Source organism: Haliotis rubra, unplaced genomic scaffold, assembly GCF_003918875.1.
Source record: "Haliotis rubra isolate DU_JTF1 unplaced genomic scaffold, ASM391887v1 Scf128, whole genome shotgun sequence".
Taxonomy (NCBI): Eukaryota; Metazoa; Mollusca; class Gastropoda; order Lepetellida; family Haliotidae; genus Haliotis; species Haliotis rubra.
Window position 1 is genome coordinate 1981279 of NW_025765203.1, and position 18722 is coordinate 2000000.

Consider the following 18722-nt stretch of genomic DNA (forward strand, 5'->3'; position numbering starts at 1 on the left):
GTGGATAAAGTTTTAACGGGATGTTTAATCCTTTGATATAAAAAGAAATGTCAATGGATTCGTTATTCTTGTTTGTCCGGGTTCCACCTTAGACACTGAGTGAGTGAGTTTAGTTTTACGCCACACTCACCAATATTCCAGCTATATGGCGGCGGTCAGTAAAAAAGTCTGTCCGAGTCTGGAACAGACAATCCAGTGATCAACAGAATGAGCATCGATCTACGCAACTGGGATACGATGACATATTTCAACCAAGTCAGCGAGCCTAACCACCCGATCCCGTTTGTTGCCTCTTACCAGCATGGTCACAGAAGAAAAATCTGTATTAGACATTTCTTCTTTCTGTAACCTCACATGTGGGCAATATCCAATTTTCTTTCATGAACGTTAGGAAAGGGAATGGGACAAAAACTTACAGGCTGCTGTTTGGTTTATTTCCAGAAATTACAACTCTGAAGCGGGAAAGATGTCACGTAAGGGAAGAGATTTCATGTTGGACTTTGTATTGGAATTAATGGACAAGACTGTGGGAGAAGACGATTTGATTAAATCTTTAAGTCAGAACTTGGGGAAGAACAAAGAAAAGACTAAGAACAGAGACAGACTAACCAGCTACAGATTTAATGGTAGGGAGAAGACAAAGCATAAAAGACTACAAGAGTCAGATTCCGGAGAGTCTCTGCTTCATATTGCCGTCAGCTGTCAGAGGAATGAAGTTGCCAAGAAAATATTTGAATGTGATCCAGGTTTAATCAACTGTGATAGAAAGGATGAGGACTATCGTGGACAGACGCCTTTCCACATTGCCATAGCCAAGGCCAATCCTTACACGGGTGATGGGCAAGATCTAGTGGAAGCCATGATTGTCTCACTCAAAGATAAAGGCATGCACCACGAGGCGATAGAACGTAAAGTTTCCGGAAAGAAATTAAGAGGTACCGTTATGTTAGGAGGGACGCCTTTGTCCATTGCTGCTTTGGATAATAATGAAACTATAGTTGACCTTCTTCTTAAAAATGGCGCTGATCTAAATGACTCGGACAGTTGTGGGAATACAGTTTTTCACTCGATGGTCCTGTACGCATCTTTCTACCCAGAAAAAGAGCCTGATATTCTGAGGATGTTTGACAAGTTGGCACAGCAGAACCAAAGGAATAACAGACAAACTGTACAACGAGAAAATGCCCGAAAACAAACTGCACTCCATCTTGCTGCTGAGCTGGGTCTGGACAACGTGTTTAGTCACATCCTTGAACTGAAGGATGCATACAAGTTCTTCTCTAGTCACGACGGCGTTTTTGATATCTACGAATGTGATATAACAGAGCTTGATAAGGCAACCTGGGATAGAGCCGTTCTGCAGATGTCACCTGACTACAGGAACACAGAACACAGAGCTGAAGGATTGTCTAAAGGCAAGCAGGACACATGGATTGTAAGCTATTGCAAGAATCGGAGACAAAATACGAACCAGAGTATTTTGGAAAACATTTGCGGTTTAAAGTCAACCACGGCATTTGCGTTTCTGAACAACTACACAGTCCAAGAAGTTTTGTTCCTGAAGTGGAAGCGGTACTCGCTCGTCTACTACCTTTTCCTCGTTCTTCACCTGGCACTAATGAGCATCCTAACCTGGCATTTGGATCTGAAAGTTGACGCCATCATGAATCCAGACACGGCACAGAAACAAACCTTGGTGGGTTTGAGTATCTTCTCAATCGTCATAAGTCTCCTCTATATAATTCTTGAGTTCCACAGAAGTTGTATTTCTTGGCAACCCTTCCATCTAACAAAACTGCATCACAATGGAGTGTACCGATGCATTTTTGTGCTATTTGGTTTTGCATTACTGATAGACGCGTCGTGGAATGTTGGAACTGTTACAAACAATTATTGTCTGGTAATAGCATTGATCCTTGGTTGGTGGTCAACAACTTTCTTCCTGCGTGGAATCAATCCTTTGAGCTACATAACACTGATGTTACAAAAGGTCCTCTTTGGAGATATGGTAAAATTTATACCAATCATTTTCATAATGATAGTAGGATTTACAAGCGCATTGCACAGCTCGTTTGCGGAAACTCGTCCTGAGATGTTTGGTAACTTCTCTGTCAGCCTACTAACCACGTTCAGTCTGATGACTGGTCAAGGACAGTTAGAACAACTTGAAGAATCGAGCCAGGGATCTGTCCTAGTTTTTGCTGTTTCGGTGATAGTCATCCAGATATTTCTCCTCAACATCCTCATCGCCATTATGTCCACCACATGCGAAAGTGTCGAGAATTCAAACAAGCTCTTGTGGCTTCAGAGATTGTCCATTGTCATATTCATTGAAGGGATATTACCAAAATGGCTGAAGCCACCCATGGGGAGAGAGGGTAAGACAGATTATGGCAGTACCAGATATCTTCTAGAAATTGACCGCTTAAGAGATGAAGACTCCAATTACAACAAGACCTTTGAGCAGAATGGCAATGCAAATCTTACAGCAACACTGCGCAAGTTCCTGAACCAATCCAAAGTAGGGGAGACAACAACACGCCCTGACGACGGAGCGCCCCCTGTTCAGTATCTGGTCATTGATAACTATGGAACGACTAAATGAACAAATAAATAAGAAGGGACAGTATTGTAAACAACATTCTGACAAATAACAAGCAAAGTTAAAATTAGTATCTGTGGGGAAAACCTCGATAAGGCTGAACACATGCTCTGCAGGATCTTTGTCCGTGTAGAAGGTCCCTTTGTGAAAAAGGTTTTGCATATATTTATGTTTCGGAATACATGGAATACCTATGTTTTCAATGTTATGGAACACGACACGATGATGTCTCTTTTCTTCAAGATTCCACTCCTCAAAGACCACATGATGGATTGATAGTGCATAGTAAAGCAGTAAGGAGGGTGAAAGGAAGGGAGGTGGAAGGAAGGTGTAAGGCAGGAAGGTGTAAGGAGGTAAGGTGTAAGGAAGAGAGGTGTAAAGAAGGGAGGTGCAAGGAATGAAGGTGGAAGGAAGGGAGGTGGAAGGAAGGGAGGTGGAAGGAAATTAGGTGGAAGGAAGGGAGGTGGAAGGAATGAAGGTGGAAGGAAGAGAGGTGTAAAGAAGGGAGGTGTAATGAAGGGAGGTGTAAAGAAGGGAAGTGTAAAGAAGGGAGGTGGAAGGAATGAAGGTATAGGGAAGGGAGGTGGAAGGAATGAAGGTGTAAGGAAGGGAGGTGGAAGGAATGAAGGTGTAAGGAAGGGGGTGGAAGGAATGAAGGTATAAGGAAGGGAGGTGTAAAGAAGGGAGGTGTAAAGAAGGGAGGTGTAAAGAAGGGAGGTGTAAAGAAGGGAAGTGTAAAGAAGGGAGATGGAAGGAATTATGGTATAAGGAAGGGAGGTGAAAGGAATGAAGGTGTAAGGAAGGGAGGTGGAAGGAATGAAGATGTAAGGAAGGGAGGTGGAGGAAGATGTAAGGGGGTTGTAGTCAAAAGGGCCGAAAAGTAAAGTCAAAAGGACCGAGGCTAAAGGTCAAATGGGCCAAAATGAAAAGTCAAAAAGGCCGAAAAAAGGGCCGAAAAATAAAGAAAATTAAGAAATGACATAGTAAAATAGTGTAAATAGTATAAATAGTGTTTAGTTTGTTGTTGGAAGGAAGGAATGGAAGGAAGGAAAGGAAGGAATGGAAGAAAGGAAGGAAGGAGAAGGAAGGAAGGAAAGGAAGGAAGAAGGAAGGAAGGAAGGAAGGAAGGAAGGAAGGAAAAGAAGGAAGGAAGGAAAGGAAGGAAGGAAGGAAGGAAGGAAGGAAGAAAGGAAGAAAGGAAGGAAAGAAGGAAAGAAAGGAAGGAAGGAAGGAAGGAGAAGGAAGGAAGGAAGAAAGGAAGGAAAGAGGGAAGGAAGGAAGGAAGAAGAAGGTGGAAGAAGGAAGGAAGGAAAGAAGGAGGAAGGAAATGAAGGAAGAAGGAAGGAAGAAGGAGGAAAGAAGGAAGGAAGGAAGAGAAGGAAGGAAGGAAGGAGGAAGGAAGGAAGGAAGGAAGAAGAAGGATGGAAGGAAGGAAGGAAGGAAGGAAGGAGGAATGGAAGGAAGGAAGGAAGGAAGGAAAGAGGAATGGAAGGAAGGAAGGAAAAGGAGGAGGGAAGGAAGGGAGGAAGGAAGGAAGGAAGGAAGGAAGGAAGGAAGGAAGGAAGGAAGGAAGGAATGGAAGGAAGGAAGAAGGAAGGAAGGAATGGAAGGAAGGAAGGAAGGAAGGAAGGAAGGAAGGAAGGAAGGAGGAAGAAGGAAGGAAGGAAGAAGGAAGGAAGGAAGAAGGAAGGGCGGATGGTGGAGGAAGGACGGATGGTGGAAGGATGGACGGGTGGTGGGATGAAGGGTAGTGGAAGTAAGGTGGAAGAATTGGGAGGAGGAATAGATGGTGGAATGGTGGTGGTGGTGGAATTGGGTTTAACGTCGTGCTTGAGAATATTTCGCTCATATGACGACGTACATTCGTGTGTATTTGTATGTGCGGCTACTTGTACTAACCCAGACTGAAGCTGGTTTTATAGTGCTAGCCCACTGAGATACCATGCCGCAGTGAAGCATGAATACCCCACTCAAACACATTATACTGACTCCGAATGGGTTGGCAGAAAAGTCGAGGAATTCCATCATCGATCATGAAACCTGAACAATAGGAGCGAAGGTTGAACCGGTGCTTACAGCATAGAAATTTTAACTGGGACAATGTGATTTTTCTCAGATGAAAGTTCTGTCTGACTGTTTCCTAATACACTGAAATTCTGGACCACACAAACTGAAAAACCTTGTATCAGCGCCCAAAGTACAGTCTGAAGTTTAACGTGTGGGGTTGCATATCTGTGATAGGGGCAACGCCCCTCTGTGTATTTGAAGGGAATATGAACAGTGAGCGGTACACAGATATTCTCGAGGGACATTTACTTCCATCTGCTCAAGAGTTCTATGGAAATTTTGGATTTTCCAGCAGGACAACGACCCAAAACATCGTTCAAAGCATTTACAGGCCTGGTTTCGGACCCAAAAATATGACATTATTAGGTTGGCCAAGCTATAGCCCTGACCTAAATCCAGTAGAAAATGTTTGGGGACTTATGAAGGAAAGTGTCAATAAGACAAATCTGACAAATATTGCTGAAATGAAAGAAGAGGTGGTCCGATATTGGGACAGCATGGACAACGACTCTCTAACTTCTTTGATCAGTAGTATGCCCCGCCGCATTGAAGCCTGCATTGCTGCCCATGGTGATTTGACAAAATACTAACTGTTCACCTGTCTTTGAATCAGGAATTACGTTCTGCTAATATTCACATTTAATACGTGAGTAATGAGTGAAAAAAATAAAACATTTACAATCTTGAAATTCTCAATAATTTCTGGTTGTACTGGTAATTGTAAGTTATTGGTTTTGTATATTGTGTGTTTTATCTATTTTATGATTGTACTTACTTGGGGATATTACGGTAACGCGTTCATAGGTACAATCAGACCAGCATATAGGATCCAAATTCACATCGCCGTATTAGGATATCTTTAGTTTTTCTGAGTTTTACCCACGTTTTCGATAATGTGTAGAGAATAATAGACTCTTCAAAAAAAGAAACTCACATGCTAAAAATAAGGAAATGTATTAATTTACTATTAATCGTATTTAAGTGTACATTAGCTGATTAAGCTTGAACATAGATGAAGGAAATTCTACACACGGGTAAACATATGTATTGTTGTCATTGTCAGCATTAAGCCAGTTCCCCCACTGCACATGTGTGGACAGAAGGGGGCGTTCAGGTCAGTACCTGGTGACACCACCCCTTGCAGCCGTCACTGCTCAACACCGCCTTGGAAGGGATTGCACAAGTCGTCGGATTTTTGCTTGGGGAATTCTTTGCCATTCCTCCTGCAACGCGTTGGCAAGTTCCCCAAGTGTCTGAGGGCGATGGTGACGTTTACGAACGCGTCGATCAAATTCGTCCTATACATGCTCCATCGGGTTCAGATCAGGGGATTTGGAACGCCAGGGAAGGATATTGACGTTTGCATTGGCGAAATAGGCACCTGTTACACGAGCTGTGTGGGGTCGAGCGTTGTCGTGTTGAAACAGCTCTCTCTGTCAGTTAAAAAGCGAGTGAGTGAGTGAGTTAAAGTTTAACGTCACATCGGCAATATTGCAGCCCTATCGTGACGAGAACAGTTGATATCAATAGGCAAATCAATAAATGTATAACGTAATAATCTGTCATCGAAGGACATAAAAACAACTAGAATATCACAGATATACATGTAAGACTAGTAATTATATTTAAAACATTCTAACTATAGGGGACAACACAATATAAAAACAGGCTATAGATCGCCAACAACTGAAGGTACATCACCAAACTAGGGACCACGATGACTTACAGTACTTTTGCTACCTGCATGGACCTAGTTGGATTTATATCATCCCTTCAGCCGCTGGCGATTGAAGTCAAATTTAGCCAAAATTAAAATGACAAGAATACTACATTTAAAACAGCTGGTAAATTGAAATTTCCTTTAAATGTTTCGGGACTTAAGTACCTTCTCAGGAGGATAATAATTTTACGCTACGTCAACCCCCTTTGAGGGTACAGCCACTAACAATCTCAGTTACTAATCTAAACTACCAATAATAAAATATGTATCTTTTTACAAATCAGTTAACAAGTCTAATTCTTTTAAAAATGCAATAATTAAATGAGAACTTATATTGGTAAAAAGATCCTTTATGGTTCGTGATTTGAAATAGTTATCCCTTGTGATGGAATATTCAACACAGTCAAGCAAGACATGCTTGACCGTGATTCTTTCATCACAAGGGATACAAAACGGAGGATCCTTGCCTTTTAATAGGTACTCATGAGTATATCTTGTGTGGCCAATACGACATCGTCGTATGATGACCTCTTCAAATCTGGACTGACAACCCAAGTAGGTGGACCCGATAGTTGGTTTTATTGATACCTACTTGGGTGTCCCACTTCTTTTTGCATCAGATCACGAATATAAGATCTAATAGCAGCTTTGTAATCAGAGTATGGGAACAGAAGTGGTGTCACAGATTCGTTGAGTGCTGCCTTAGCAGCAAGATCGGCCATTGTGTTCCCAGAAATGCCAACGTGGCTGGGTTACCAACAAAAGACGATGTCGTATTGGCCAGTAGCAAGATCATTATATAATTCAATAATTTCAATTAAACGTGGATGTTTGCAACAAAGATTTTTAATAGCCTGAAGGCACGAAAGAGAATCTGAATAGATTATATATTGTTTGCATTTAGGATGTCTTTGAATATAGTTTAAAGCTGTTAGTTAAAAAGTGTGAGGTCGCAGGATTTGGTCGATGTAGCGACTTGCCGTAAGACTGACTTCGTGTCGACGTCGATAGACACGTTGTCTCCCATTCCGTCGTTGCAGGACACGAACCAAACGCGTTCCATGCTTTTCCCAGGTTCCATGCCTATACCCGGTTCCACCAATCGACACGTCGTTGTCGGTGTAGTCAGGTCCAACTTTTGTTCAATATTCTCGAGTCCCCACATCTTTCAGACGATTTCTGATGGTTTGGTAAGAAATTCTTCGAAGACCAGGCACCTGTCTTGCAGTGTCCGTTTTTGTAGCAAATGGGTGACGTAGGTGAAATACCCGGATGAATCGGTCCTGAGCAGGAGTGGTCACTCTGTTCTTCCACTTTTGGGACGATCTTGGGTCTAATTGAAGCAGTTATATCGATGTAATAATCGAAATATGGTGCTGTGGTGAAGTGTTTTGCATCGGCAGACTGGGGCTCCCCTGCTTCCAAACGTCCAATTGCGATATTTCGGTCAGTAGCATTCTTCGTTTACCTCATAAATTTCGTAATGAAATGGTAAATTTGGTTTGGCCTTTTATAGTCGATGTCTTTACTTATGTGTCCAACACATTGCACGTGCATTACGTTGAAAGCTTTTTCTGCATACACTTTTCATGTATCATTTTAATTTTGTATGACAAACGTTTACAAACACATTTTCGGATGCGTTTGCGCGCAATACACAACAACCACGACATGATTATAGGGATTCAAACACAGGAATTGCCTAAATGACGAAATGAACTGCTGAAAACGCGTTTCTTTCTTTGAAGAGTGTATAAAGGCTCACACTGTTAAAATTACATGTAACATCATGTTACGCTGCTTGATAATAGTTGAAACTCTAAATAATTGAAAATCTAAGCATTTCCTCTCATAATGATTTCTAAAAGTAGTTGTGTCATGTAAAATTGTACCTTATCATTGAGTGTTTTTATAGTACAATTTGCATCAAATGGTTTAAGGCAAGCCTAAATGCCTATAGCGAAGACGCGCCACAAAATCAAACAGTTCAAAGTTAGTGGCGAAGTGCATGTGTCATGTGTCAATTAAGTCCCGCCATTCTGGTTTGATTGATGGGTACTCAACTGCGACTAAACGGGTAATGTGGGAAAATGATCGTCAATTGATGGCACCTTGTCTGCGACATTTTATTTCGGTCCCGTGGGGTGCCGGTTTAGACAGGTCACTCAGTTAGTGCCATAATATCAACTTATATCCATCATTTTATTTGCGGTAGCGGTGGGTGTAAAAAACATCTAGAAGTATAGCATTGGTTTGCTTATAGTGGTTAGTGTCATGTAAAACATCTAGAAGTATATCCTTATCATTGGAGTGATTGCTTATAGCGGTTAGTGTCATGTAAAACATCTAGAAGTATATCCTTATCATTGGAGTGATTGCTTATAGCGGTTAGTGTCATGTAAAACATCTAGAAGTATATCCTTATCATTGGAGTGATTGCTTATAGCGGTTAGTGTCATGTAAAACATCTAGAAGTATATCCTTATCATTGGAGTGATTGCTTATAGCTGTTAGTGTCATGTAAAACATCTAGAAGTATATCCTTATCATTGGAGTGATTGCTTATAGCTGTTAGTGTCATGTAAAACATCTAGAAGTATATCCTTATCATTGGAGTGATTGCTTATAGCGGTTAGTGTCATGTAAAACATCTAGAAGTATATCCTTATCATTGGAGTGATTGCTTATAGCGGTTAGTGTCATGTAAAACATCTAGAAGTATATCCTTATCATTGGAGTGATTGCTTATAGCGGTTAGTGTCATGTAAAAACATCTAGAAGTATATCCTTATCATTGGAGTGATTGCTTATAGTGGTTAGTGTCATGTAAAACATCTAGAAGTATATCCCTATCATCATGTGTCAACCAAGTCAGCGAGCCTGACCACCCGATCCCGTTAGTCGCCTCTTTCGACAGGCATAACTCTGACTCACTCACGCCAATGTATGTGCAATAAGCCTATTCGGCAGATTACGTTCATATGCTGTGAAACAATTAGTTGATCACGAATACACAATGCAGACAATATATACGTTTCCTCAATAGCTTTATTATGTAACACTCCTGATTATTAATAATATTAAACATACAGATCAAGTTCACAAATTGCATTCACACTGAAACAGTACACATGCACTCATCACAATAACCAGATACCATATAATAAAGGTTTATTAATATATGTTCTCTGCAATAACCAAACACGTCAATAAAATCCGCATTCAGGAAACCAGTGTTTACGGCGTCACAAATAGTATATTACCGACAACTGTTCCGTGCAGTTACTCATGACAATACACGTTCAGACAACAGACTACGTTTTAATAACCCATGATAAAATCCTGAGAACTGGGGCCGTATTTATCTGTACTGAAATGCATGGTCACGGCTGTGGCATATGTATTCAAAATCGTCAATTCAAGACAAAGAGCTTTTCAGTAATTCTGTCAAACAATGACGCTTAAATGGTATAACCTGATTCCCCCTAAAACCAGAATGAGCCTTCCCTATAACCTGATTAAACTATCGCAGCGATGCACTTGCAAGAGGGATAGACAGACGACTAATTGTAATAGTTGTAAACAAGATGAATTTTGTGAGCAACGCTATATACCAATATACAAGGCTAAAATACCACCTTGTCGGTACGGGAGTAAAATTAAATTTTTGATGATAGATTTCATCTCCGTTACAATGGAAATGATAAAACGCTTGCATTTTCGAAGTAATATATGTAACTATATACGCAAATGAAGCACGTTGTTTGTACAAGCGAACCGTTAAGTACGTGTATTTACATATAGAACAATTTGTATGGGAGAAAGTCGGACAAAGATATCAAAGGTCAGGGCGCTATCTTGCTGAAGGCCTGATTTTGGTGGCACGTTTTGACTGACGAAGGAATACATGCATTGACAGTTATTTCGCCAAGACGGTACGTGTTTCGTTAACTATAAGTCTCAGTAATATTTAAGGGGATTCGTGAACCTTCTTTCTGCGAGTAACGAAGGATGGGTGATTTTCCCTGGCACGCTGTTCTTGATTGTCCGCGATGCTTCATGTGTGAAGGTGAGGTACATAATTCACGTCCCTTTCAACTTCATTGTTTTAATATCAAGACGTGCATGCACGTGAGTGCACCTGTTTTACAAGTCTGTACTTATGCTGTTGTTATAGTGCTAGCCCGCTCAAACACAGTACAGGGACACAGAGCCGAACAGTCGTTATGTTATCACCAAAATGGCGGACACCAGGACTGGTAACATCAAGTCCCATTTCTCAAAGTGTTTTGGTATGATGCGGCCAGGGATGGAACCACTGACTCATAATTGCTTATTTTTGCTACCATGACCGTTTTTCGTTTTGTCTACTTTTTCCCCGTGGTCGTAAGAGCTGACAAATGTGATCGGCTGGTTGATATTAGAAGAGAGAGAGAGAGAGAGAGAGAGAGAGAGAGAGAGAGAGAGAGAGAGAGAGAGAGAGAGAGAGAGAGAGAGAGAGAGAGAGAGAGAGAGAGAGAGAGAGAGAGAGAGAGAGAGAGAGAGAGAGCACCCCCCTCCCACACTCACATGCACGCACGCACACTCACACACACGCGCGCACACGCAGGCACACACACCAAAGGGGTGGGGTGGGGCGTAAGCCAAACCCACTCACTCACTCAAAGTAACACTCCAGCTACAACTATACTGAACAACATTAAAAACGCACCACCCATATAATATGAAATATGCCCTTCAGACTGAAATGTACCCATGATTTCTGAGCATCGTCGGTGCATTTTAGTGGTTCGTTTATAATGTTGTTCAGCATATATGTAATGGCCTGTAAGTATTGAGGTCAATCCGATAAGTGATATTATGAATAATGCTCCATGATGTCAGCCTGTGTGTCAGCCACACAATCATTTAATTGAGTGCGATCATTCGATCCATTTAGTCGTCTCTTTTGACAAACATTGGTTAAAGGAGATTTATTCTAATCTCATGGCACTTAACAAAGAAACGGAGCGGTTATCTTGCAAGTAGCATACTGTTCTTTTCTTCATCCTTTGGTCCGTTGTTTGAAATGAATAAGATATCAACTCAAAATACTCACACAATACTTGTTTCGTATGCAGAACTTTTGAAGTCATGGAAGGCAAGGTTGCGCTGGTAACCGGGTCAACATCCGGGTTCGGCTTAGGCATAGCCAATCAGCTTGCAGCGAAAGGATGTTCGATAATTCTTACTGGACTAGGTAGTCAAGAGTTGATAGACTCTATTGTCAACGATTTCAAAAGGTGAATAAAAATCTCCAGAATTTACACACAGCATCGCTTAAGAAATTGTATAAATATTATACAAGTTATCAAAATGTCTATATATATCAAAGTTAACAAAACATTATTCAAATTATGAGAAACGTTCATACGAATGTGTAATCATTTCAGATGATGCCACACTCAGCAATATTCCAGCTATATGGCGGCAGTCTGTAAAAAGTCAATTCTGGACCAGATAATCCAGTGATCAACAGCATGAGCATCGTTCTACGCAACTGGGAAAAGATGACATGTGTCAGCCAAGTTAGCGAATCTGACTATGCGATCGATCCCGTTACCACAACCATAGGTTGCTGAAAACCAATACTAAGCCAGATCTTCACGGATCTTAAACGGATCTTAAACACTACGCAAAATGCATGAAGGAACATCTGACTGTTTCATACTGCTACTGGTATTCTTTCATTTCATTACACACTAACTATCGCATTATGAGAGAATTACACGGTCCTTAACTTCTTTTGAGCAGTATATGTAAAGTTTGGCCTCTTTCAGTAAGTACACAAGCAGAGTAGACTTTGTCCCAGTCGATCTCAGGATTGCCGAGTCCGTGCAGGGATTCTGTGATAGAGTGACCACGCTATACCCGGATGGAGTGGACATACTGGTCAATAATGCAGGTAAAACGTTTCATCTTCGATGAGAAAATCAGTAGGAATCATAACAATGTGAACACGTTTTTATTTATCACGTGTGTGCTTTTTAATACATTTTTTAATCTTGTGAATGTGACAACATGGATAATGAGTATGCGCTATTTTGTTTACGACACACTCAACAATATTTTTAAGCTTTCTGACGGCGGAATCAAGAACTGGCCAGACAAACAAGCCTCCCCGTGCTTTAAATATAATATTTCATGGCGAAAGTGTGCTCTGTAACACTATACATGGGGACCGTATTTCTCCGTGGTGTACACTCAACAGTCTCGTTGGAGCGTTCCGCCCGGAACTTAGCAAATAAGGTCGCGGATATCTTGTTGTTCATGAACAGTTCGATCCCCGACCGCATCATAACAAAAGACGTTAAAATATGGTACTTGTTGGTCCCTGCCTGGCGCTCGGCATTGATGGGTACAACAAGGACTGGTCGGCTCGGAGTCAGTATAATGTGTCTGAGTGGGGTATTCATGCTTCACTGTGGCATGGTATTTCAGTGGGTTAGCACTATAAAACCAGCTTCAGTCTGGGCTAGTACAAGCAGCCGCACATACGCATACACACGCATGCACGTCGTCATATGAGCGAAATATTCTCAAGCACGACGTTAAACCCAATTTCACCTCACCTCACCTATACATGGGTTAGAGCCAACCGTATTTCTTAATTCTAGGATGCTTCGGTGAAAGATCAAAGTCGCAGACAGTTCTTTATCAGACGATAATGTACACTTTTTGCATTACGTCATCAATGAACTATTATAGGTAAAGCACGAGAACTATAATAGTTTAGGGCAAAAGTGTACTTTATTCAACTATACATCGAGGAAGAGCGAACTGTATTTCTTTTCTAAAATGCCAAATTTAATAAAAGCGACGGGGTCGGTGACCTAAATTAACAATCCTCGTTCAGGGCTAACTGATGCACAGTTCTATTGACGCTGGAATACTGCTAAAAGCGGCGTAAAACTAAACTCACTCACTTACTCACAATATCGGTTGACTCGATAAGTGTTCCTTTGTCTCAAGACCGCTGTCAAGGTTAGTCTGTGTAATGTTAAGGAAATGTATTGAATGTTACCTTATTACCACAGCTACTAGCTTTAGAATATCCCAAACCATATTGCCATCTTGCAGGGACTATCTACAACGCGCCGGTAGAGGAGCTACCTCTTGACAAGTGGAATGACGTCATGGCGGTGTCTGTGACGTCACCCTTCCTCCTCATCAAACACTTCCTCCCGGGAATGAAGAAAAAAGGTGAATATCGTGATAACAGCTTTCCTAAATATGCGGAAGCCTTTTAAAGTATTCATTGAGCCAAACTAATAAATATAAAACCTTTTACTGCCATACAATATATCTATGTGCATAGTTGAGGATGTAAGGTCGCCTTTGATATAACTAACTTTGTTTCCTCGTTACCGATCGATTTGTGTGTCTAAATTGGATGATACTCAGACCACAATTATTTTTCTTATTGGCTATCTACAGTTACATGCCAGTCCACCATAAATAATATCGGTCGTAGGCTGTTCTCCTCAGTGTTGCATGCTGACCAACCTGCCACTTGCCACTTAAACAGCAAAATGTCGGCCTGGGTCGACCATCTCAATTTTGCTGTCCACTGTCAACAATGGCACCGGAGGTTTCGAGCCCGAAACACACTAAACAACTTTGAACTTGGGGTCAAATCATGGAAGGCTGGTGTCAATACCATGTGCAGATTGTGGACCAATAAATTTTGCAATAAAGTACAATGTCTCACCTTTCATTTAAGCTACCACAAATCGCCCTGAAAAAATTAGCACAGACAGAACAGCCCATTTAAACAAGGCACTATATTCTCCTATTTCGCTTCCGGGTCAAAATTAATAGCGTGGATTTTTGTAATCTTACTCCTGGATGTTGCATGATTCCTACATGTTATGGAGTGTTCGTTTCTGGTAGGGGTGGGTATTGCAGAGAATTTTCATATTGTGATATATTGCGATGCGAAAGCATATATTGAGATATGTATTGCAATATATTGCAAGGAGGTTTTCTCTAACCAGAAACTACGTATAATCGAGTTAATGATTGATTGTAAAGCAAAAAACAGAACAAAATCACTATGCTGGATTAAGCTTGAATAAAAACTTATAATCGTCCCGCCTGAGAATTTCACTTCAATACACATCACATATCGCTTTACACTTATTAATAGTTCCATCTACCGTGAACTTTTTCAACCCCAAATGCTGCCATACTGAAGTTGTTTCCTAGTATTTGGCACCACAATACATTGTTCGTTGTTGGGGTCGCCATTCAACAACAAACGAATGACTTCCGGTGTTAAAAACGGAAATATCCGCAGATTGCCGAAAGTACGAAGTTTTCCGAATGTATGAATAATAGTAACATAATCAAGTGGGTAGAGGCCTTCTTAATTAACCGACCTCAACGTGTTCGGGTCAATTCAACGCTTTCTGACGTTAATCTTGTGAGTACCGGTGCTCCCCAAGGCTGTGTCCTGTCCCCTGTCCTCTTCACACTCTATACAAATGACTGTATATTACATTTATCCACCTGTTTGAATTTCAAATTTGCTGATGATGCCGCTTTGGTTGGGTTTATTCGTCAATCGGAGTTAGAGTACAGGAAAAATATTGCTGCGTTTACTTCATGGTGCAAAGACAATTTCCTCTCCCTGAACATAAAAAACCCCAAATGAAATGATAATTGACTTCCGAAGCGGAAAAAAACAAGCTGAAACCTGTTTGTATTGACGGACAGGAAGTAGAAACAGTAGAAGAGTATAAATATCTGGGTACTATCATTGATAATAAACTTTCATGGAAATCAAATTCACATCGTGTACATAGGAAAGCACAACAGAGGCTTTTCTTTCTGCGAAAATTACGATCATTTAATGTAGACACTAATATCTTAAAATTATTCTACCAAACATTCATTAATAGTATTTTAACTTTCTGCTTTCATGCCTGGTATGGCAATCTTCCTCTTACACAGAAAAACAAACTTGACAAATTGTAAACATATCCAGTAAAATTTGCGGCTTCAATTTCGAACCTCTACCTTTTCAGTATGAGTCAAAAGTTGAGATGAAAGCTCTGGCCATTCAATTGGATCCATCACACTTTTTAAATGAATGTTGTGAACTTCTGCCTTCTGGCCGCCGTTTCAAAATCATGTATTACAAAACTAATAGAACTTCAAAATCATTTGTCCCATACAGCATAAAACTTTCTAAATCTTCCTTCAAAATTGTAATAGTGAAATCTATGATGAGGCACGAGTGATTATTATATCATGAACTTTGATTATGTTATAATTCAGCATTATATTCTGATTAGCTTGGCATTGTATATATATACTTTAAATTATTTGTTGTTATATGCTTGTATTGGCTCTTTGATTGCAAAACAAATTTCCCTTGCGGGACAATAAAGTTTATCTTATCTTATGTCAAAATACCGGTTTTCGATCAGCATATCGCAATACGTATCGTTTTCATGTCTGAACCGGTAAATGTTGGTAAACCCGAGGAAACGTTTGGGTAGTCAGATTTGCATGTATTACGCTGGTCGTAAAATAAAATTTACACCGGTGACTCTGACACTGAGGTGACTATAATCAAATATGACAGAGGTTATTGATTATGGCAATCGTTTTTCATATGTTTCTAACGTGTGAATTAATTGTATTTGTTCTTCCATGATACAGATTTAAATGCTTTGAAATCGTGTGTGACAGGGGTAAGGTGTATACGGTGCTAGCATATTGTTTTATGGCAACACGTACATTATGTTTGTCACAGTCAAAACATCCTTTTCAAAATTCTACGTCATAATTTAAAAATTAACCCCAAAATACCGGGTGTGTACTTTATTTTGTATGTTAGTTTAGATATGCTTCCAGTAATTCAATGCCCATGAAGATCCGGGTCAGAATTGATCTTCGGCAACCAATGCTTGTCGTAAGAGCCGACTAACGGGATCGGGTGGCCATACAGGCTCATTGACTTGGTTGACACATGTCATCGTATCCCAGCTGCGCAGATTGATTCTCATGCTGTGGATGACTGGATTGTCTGGTCCAGACTCGATTATTTACATACCGCCGCCATGTTGCTGGAATATCGCTGACTCACTCACTTTAACATTATAAGTTTGATCCAGTGTTCTTTAAGCTGAACGTTCACAAAAATCTTGTAACTTTAATTGTTTGCACTAGAGTGTTGCGCATGCGTAAGAGGGATTGGTTACGACATTGATTCACTGTCGCTTCCGATTCGTCCAGACCTGTGCGATTGATATCCACCCAAAGGGGTCAAGTCTGGGGTAACTGGACATTTCTGTATGTAGATTCAACAAAAGATGTTTGGGTTTTTGCAATATATATATCAGTTATCGTTCCCGTGATGTTGCAGGTTGGGGACGCATCATCAACATGTCGTCACAGATGGGGGTCATCAGTCTGGCTGGTCGCTCGGCGTACTGCGCCTCGAGATCGGGACTAATCGGTCTTTCTCGGGTATTTCCGTGTTTTGTGATCACCTTATCACCGATTTGTAATTAGAAATTGAACTGAAAATTCGCTACCACGTTTGCATGACATTACACTCAAGGCTTTGTGGTGCTTTGTTTTTCAAAACTTTTTTTATATAATCATTCGTTACCCGTTGTCTTTCTGAAGATAAAAAAGGTCGGTGGTGTAGCCTAGTGGTTAAAGCGTTCGCTCATCACGCCGAAGACCTGATTGATCACATGGGTACAATGTGCGAAGCCCATTTCTCGTGTCCCCAGCCGTGATATTGCTTGAGTATTGGTAAAAGCGGCGTAAAACTAAACTCACTCACTCCCCCAAGTGGTTAGTGTACAAGTTTGAGGGCGGGTGAGGATTATGTCCACGAGCAACATTTTATTCTGTGCCTTCGACTCTCACCAAACTGTGTCTACGACGACTTGTCAGTTTGTGCCTTACCCCTGATCAGCGTTCGAAATAGGTGCCTAATGCTAAAGTGGAACACTTTTTATGGATAGACAACTTCTTTGTTGCAGTAGTAGTTGCGACGTTTCGGTGTAGATCCTAACACCGTTATCAAGCAAATGATACACAACATTTGCACAAGGAGAAATATATACATGGCGGGTATTGGTTTATACAATAGAAGAGGTTGATGTATGGTGTGTTGACATGAGACTTGTTGTGCCAGTAGACAAAGGGTGGGTTATTCTTGATTAGGCTTGATTAGTTGATCGTAAGCCGTGGGGATGTATTAACCTTGATCTCTGTTGATTGCCGGGTTGAGTCGTTTGATGTTGATAACGGTGTTAGGATCTACACCTAAACGTTGCATCTACTATACTGCAACAAAGAAGTTGTCTATCCATAAAAAGTGTTCCACTTTATCATACCAGCTTCTAAATGCCACTTAAGGAAGGACAAATGCTAGCTGATTGTGAATCGGGTCAGTAACATATTGTTAAAGCTATCCCGACTGGCCAGCAGAAAATCTCACATAATTTGTTCTTTATTTAATGCACATGAATATGATGTAGTCAATTATTAAGGTGTTAAAAGTCCGGATCCGTCCGCAAAAGCTTCATGATATTGTCACACGAAGATCTATATACAAAAAAATGTTAATAGCGTTGCGCAACCGATAGGAAGCATTACAATACAAATGTAACGTTTAACTTGATTGTGTTTAATTTATATGGTTTAAAAGGGGCGAGAATAACTTACCATCTTCAATTACAAACATCACACCAATTCTGCAACCAAATTACTTAACAAGTGGTTATAAACATCATCCCTCTCACCCATATATACTGACTGTGTTGATAGTGCGTGGCTCTGGAGGCAGCTCCTTATGGAATTACATGCAACGCCATCTGTCCTGGATTTGCCAACGCGCCAAGTAAGTAATAATGATGATGATGATGTAATGTATTTCTGATCCAGTGCCTTAAACCAGATATAGACATTTCTGGTGTCCCCCGCAGTGTTATTGCTGGAATATTGCTAAAAGCGGCGTAAAGCTTAACTCACTCACTCACTCACCAGATATAGGATTATTACTCCCTGTCATTTTGGGGATTTAATCTGGATCTGTATTAGGGATGAGTATTGCAGAGAATTTTCATATTGCGATCTATTTCGATGCGAAATAATATATTGCAACATGTATTGCAATACATTGCATGAAGATTATTTTAACAAAAAATTACTCATAATCGAGTTAATGCTTTATTATAAAGCAAAAATACAACAAATTCACAATGCTTGATTAAGCTTTAGTAACAACTTTTAATCATGACAAAATACAAACCGTGAACATTTTCA

General features: G+C 40.5%; 1 protein-coding gene across 3 annotated transcripts in view; it reads left to right on the plus strand.

Annotated features, from left to right (window-relative positions):
- The window catches only part of LOC124266791 (D-beta-hydroxybutyrate dehydrogenase-like), an 86924-nt gene that overhangs the window by 9787 nt on the left and 58415 nt on the right, over positions 1-18722 (plus strand). Inside the window, exons 1-6 of one of the 3 annotated variants that reach the window (XM_046701599.1) lie at positions 10273-10324; positions 11510-11671; positions 12209-12333; positions 13509-13631; positions 16804-16907; positions 18225-18297. In XM_046701599.1, coding sequence (XP_046557555.1) covers positions 11523-11671; positions 12209-12333; positions 13509-13631; positions 16804-16907; positions 18225-18297 — 574 coding nt within the window. In that variant the 5' untranslated portion in view covers positions 10273-10324; positions 11510-11522. Of the gene's footprint in view, positions 1-441; positions 3624-10272; positions 10325-11509; positions 11672-12208; positions 12334-13508; positions 13632-16803; positions 16908-18224; positions 18298-18722 lie in introns of those variants that run through there. The other 2 variants (XM_046701598.1, XM_046701597.1) reach the window with 2 other exon arrangements.